Below are 4,412 nucleotides of genomic sequence, written 5' to 3'. Positions count from 1 at the left end.
GCCGCATAGGAGCCCATTGATCGCCACGAGGACACATTATACAGAAAAAACCATATGCAGATACTGGAAAATGGGCCAACCCAGAGCATCACTTTGAGTGAGTTTTGATTCTTTTTTTTAACAAAAAGATGAATTTTATTAACTTAAAAATGAAGTATCAAGTGGATACAAACACAATAAGCACGAGCATAGATTTGACCTCTGCGTAGTTAGGAGCACACAGGAAACACCAGCGCACAAAAAAAATACTATTAGATGTACCACCCCCACCTGCATTGAAATGCTTTGACTATTATACATGTACTGAATATGAAATACCATCTCATATAACATAGAATTCATACCGAAATACGGAGCACAAAACATTTTCTTCAGGAGAACAGCCGGTAGAACCAAAATAACGGAAAGAGTTTTCTTGAACCAAAAAAAAAGGAAAGAGTTTTCTTTTTTTGACACACCTACTCTACAACTGATGCTGGCTTACAAGTTACAACCCGAGATTATAAACCTGCAATGCCAAGCAGCACGCACGCATGCGGAGGCTCTACAGCACTCATCTAACAACTGTACATAGACCTTACATCCACGAGCAATCAACCCATAATAATTTACATGATCATCAGCACACACCAAATCGCTGCTAGCATACACACACGTACAAGTGCACACCACTCACGTGCCACCCGCGCGCGCACACAAAAAACCCTACTCCTTCTCTTTTCACACAAGGATCAAATGGGGCACAACAGCAGAAAAACATGGAAGAGAACAGAACCTTGTGCATACAGTCCCTCGTCTTCACGAGAAACCGACTGTTTTCCCCAGCAGCCACAAGAAGAGCGTCCACTCGAGCATGAATATGGTGTGGAGGTACGACCGGTCCAGCGTGAACCCGAACACGGTGATGCCGGCCTTGTTGTTCTCCAGGTAAGTCACTGCAAGATCGTTTTTCATCAGCCCCAAAGATCATCTCATGGAAATTCGACGAAATGTACGGTGACTGTAGATGATCATACGTACCTAGTGCCTGCCTCTTCTGGAAGGAGATCACGTGCGTGTGAGGCTGGAGGAACTTGGTGTTCTCCAGCATGTCCTCGTCGCCGGTCTCCTCGCTGGACTCGCAGTCGCTCTCGTCCTCGGGGTCTTCCAGCATGGAGTTCTGGTTGGATCCCGGATCTATCTCGTCGTCCGGGACCGGTTCGATGGTGCAGCAGGCGTGCCACTTGGTGGTCTGGCCCGTGAGGGCCTGCGCCTGGTGAGTAATCTTGGCGGCGCTGCTCAGGATTATGATGAGCCCGGACATGAGCACCACTGAACATAGCTGCAGAATTCAACATGAAGAAACATTAGGACCAGTGCCTGGAAATGGTGCCAAGTATGCAGAGCTGAGACAATATAAGTAAGATGTGTCCGAAAATTCTTAATTCTTTCACCATTTTTTCTGTTCATAATGCCGTAAGTTACCACATATATCTGTTTTGAGTTTAGCTGCTCCTAAGTAGCAGCTTATCCTATACAGTAGTGCTGCCAAATAGCCGAAGTAAGGGGCTGGTCGGACTCTCTCCACGATCTAGTTCTAATTTGAGGAGTGGCTGGAAGGCCGCTCCGCAGGCTCTGCTCCGTGGCGATTTGCCAAACAGGGCCTAAGTAACTAAGTAACACTGAAACTAGAACTTATAATGATCTGCTAGATTTGTTAATGCCACATACAGTAGGTCGCTGTTTGCGACTATGAAAAGATCTGAAACTAAAGGAGCTCTGCACCTCCTACACACTGTTCCAACCCCCTTCGGTTTGAGATTCTAATAAGATCACTGATTCATGGCCCTACTCACACCTTTCAAAGATGCCGCACAAATTAGCATTCAGAAATGAATGAAGTGCCATTTTCAGGCCCAGCGACAGATCGGTGGCCAGCAGAGTGAATCACGTCACACCCTGCTAGCTTTGCTGTTTCTCACATGATACTACTCCAGATCACTTAATTATAGACGTCAGCCAGCCCAGTTATTGGATTTCTAGATAATCTCAAATGAAGTGTGATTCTTCTGAATATCAGCTTATGTTGGCCTAAATACAGTGGTGCTTCCAAAATAGCTGATGTGCGCTGAAACTGGAACTTCTAACAATATTTTTTTCTTTTGAATTGTAACCATATTATATTTGTGAATACAGTATAGAGGTCGCTGTTTGCGATTATGAAAAAATCTGAAAACTACAGGAGCTCTACACCTTATATACACTGTCCCAACTCCCTTCAGTTTGTGATTTCAATAAGGCACTATCACTGATTCATGGCCCTACTCGTACCTTTACAAAGATGGCGCCCCAATTAGCATTCAGAAATGAATGAAGTCCCATTTTCAGGTCCAGAGACAGATCGATCGCCAGCAGAGTGACTCACGTCACACCTTACTAGCTTTGCTGTTCCTCACATGATACTACTATCACTTAATTATAGACGTCAAACAGACTATTGGATTTCTATATAATCTCTCATCTACTTAGAGGACGATGGAGCCTGTCCAGAAACCACCGACCAAGTGTTTTTATTTTCAGAGAAAGTCCTGAAAGTGTAACTATGAAGGCAACTGAATCCAGTAAAATTCAGCACTTAAACGATTTGACCCAATTTTTAATCCCCTCGTATAGGCAATGTACCAATCAGTTGATCGATTCTAGGCAGTTCCAACTTGCTTATAAATTTTAAACATAAAGAGTTATTGGTCCGGTCTAAATTAGACTGAGATAAGATAATGTCAAGTTGATTGCGATCCCCAATTTTGCCCAACTGAACACACACATCACATTCAGAAATCGAGCCTAAGAGAGTGGAGAAATCAGGCAATCGAGGCTTACCGCGAGCTCGCCGGTGTGGAGGAGGTCGTCGATGGAGTCGTGGCGGGTGGTGAGGAGCACGGAGGCGAACTGGCTGGCGGTGCCGATGAGCAGCGCGGCGACGATGAACCTGCGGAATCGGTGGCTGATGACCTTGAGCTGCTTGCGGATGTCGAGGTGCTCCCTGAGGACGCGCTCCACCCCCATCCTCCCTTCCTCCACCTCGACGAGCAGGGAGCCGGCGAAGTCCTCGAGGCGGAGGCCCTGGAGGTGGCAGATGAGGCGGAAGAGGACGCAGGTGAGGAGGTAGATGGCGCTGCGGTACATCCAGGAGGCCATCTCGAGGGAGCAGGCGAGGACGTCGCTGAGGAGGTCGTTGGCGAAGAAGGGGAGGCGGTCGGCGGAGGTGGCGTACCACCAGGCCTTGTAGGCGGCCTCGGCGGCGAAGCAGGGCGCGACGAGGGAGGCGAGGAGGCGGAAGGAGAAGGCGAGGCGGGCGGTGTAGTTGAGCCGGACGCGGTCGCTGTTGGTGCGGAGCTTGTCGAGGTAGAGCAGGCGGCGGAGGCCGATGCGGCGGAAGGAGGAGGAGAGGCAGAGGAAGCTGGCACCGGAGGCGGCGGAGAGCGAGACCTGCACGACGGCGTCGAAGGGGCGGCGCGAGGGGCGGAAGGCGATGACGAAGTGCGCGACGGCCGGGACGACGACGGCGAGGAGCAGGAAGAGCAGCCAGGACAGCGCGGCGCGGCCCGGGGCCGAGTGGTCCATGCACACCCACCGCAGGCACGACCGGAACCACTGCAGCTCGTCGTCCGCCCGCGAGAGCGACCGCTGCATCGTCGCGCCGCCGCTGACGCACTTGCGCACCTCCGGCAGCAGCGGCTCCCCCGACCCCACCGGCGACGCGCTCGACCGCCGCCCCATCGGATCCACGAACCGCACGGCTGGGATTCGTCCCCGCTTGTGTCTGGTGTTTGCTTCAGAGGAGCTCTGCGCGTGGCGTTCCCTGGGTGGTGGCGGTGGAGTACAAGTGGAGGAGAGAGAGACGGAGGGGATCTTCTTTATATAAAGGCGACGGGAATTGGGATTGCTTGTGCTTGGGATCTCGGCATCTCTCTCGTGTCGCAGGTGTGTGGCCGGGGTGGGGCAGGTCGGCGACGGAAGTGGTGGCGAGTTGGACGCTTCCATTCCATTCCATGGGTGTGACCTGTCACCACCAGCAGAGCCGAACAGAAAGAAAGGTAAGTATTCACTCCGTTTGTAAATATATGCCTATTTTACATATTTCAAAGAGTACGTCCAGATGTATATAGACACATTTTAGAGTGCAGATTCACTCATTTTGCACTCTGTATGTAGTCCATATTAAAGCACTCTAGCAGACCCCGCAAACACGCAAACCTGCAAAATTCCGGCGAATATGCGGGCTTGGCTCATTTTCCGGCCAGAACAGAGCCCGCATACTCGCCTGGCCCACAAAATTTTTTGCCGCGGCCCGCAAACCGCACGCCCCGACCGCTATAACTGTGGTTCCGCGACTCGTTTGCGGGTCCAAACCTTATCCCTTGCCGCCGCTG

General features: G+C 50.9%; 1 protein-coding gene across 1 annotated transcript; it reads right to left on the bottom strand.

The window, feature by feature from the left end:
• Positions 1 to 275: 275 nt before the first annotated feature.
• Positions 276 to 3,851, bottom strand: LOC119330885. The gene is made up of 3 exons (XM_037604013.1): positions 2,860 to 3,851; positions 1,021 to 1,321; positions 276 to 935 (listed from the first exon to the last, which is right to left on the bottom strand). The coding sequence occupies exons 1-3, from the start codon at positions 3,757 to 3,759 to the stop codon at positions 799 to 801; spliced, it is 1,338 nt and encodes a 445-aa protein (XP_037459910.1). The 5' UTR covers positions 3,760 to 3,851; the 3' UTR covers positions 276 to 798.
• Positions 3,852 to 4,412: the final 561 nt, after the last annotated feature.

This window comes from Triticum dicoccoides, chromosome 7A (assembly GCF_002162155.2).
Source record: "Triticum dicoccoides isolate Atlit2015 ecotype Zavitan chromosome 7A, WEW_v2.0, whole genome shotgun sequence".
Lineage (NCBI taxonomy): Eukaryota > Viridiplantae > Streptophyta > Magnoliopsida > Poales > Poaceae > Triticum > Triticum dicoccoides.
Note: the sequence above shows the minus strand (reverse complement) of the source record. Positions and strands in the feature narration are given on the sequence as shown.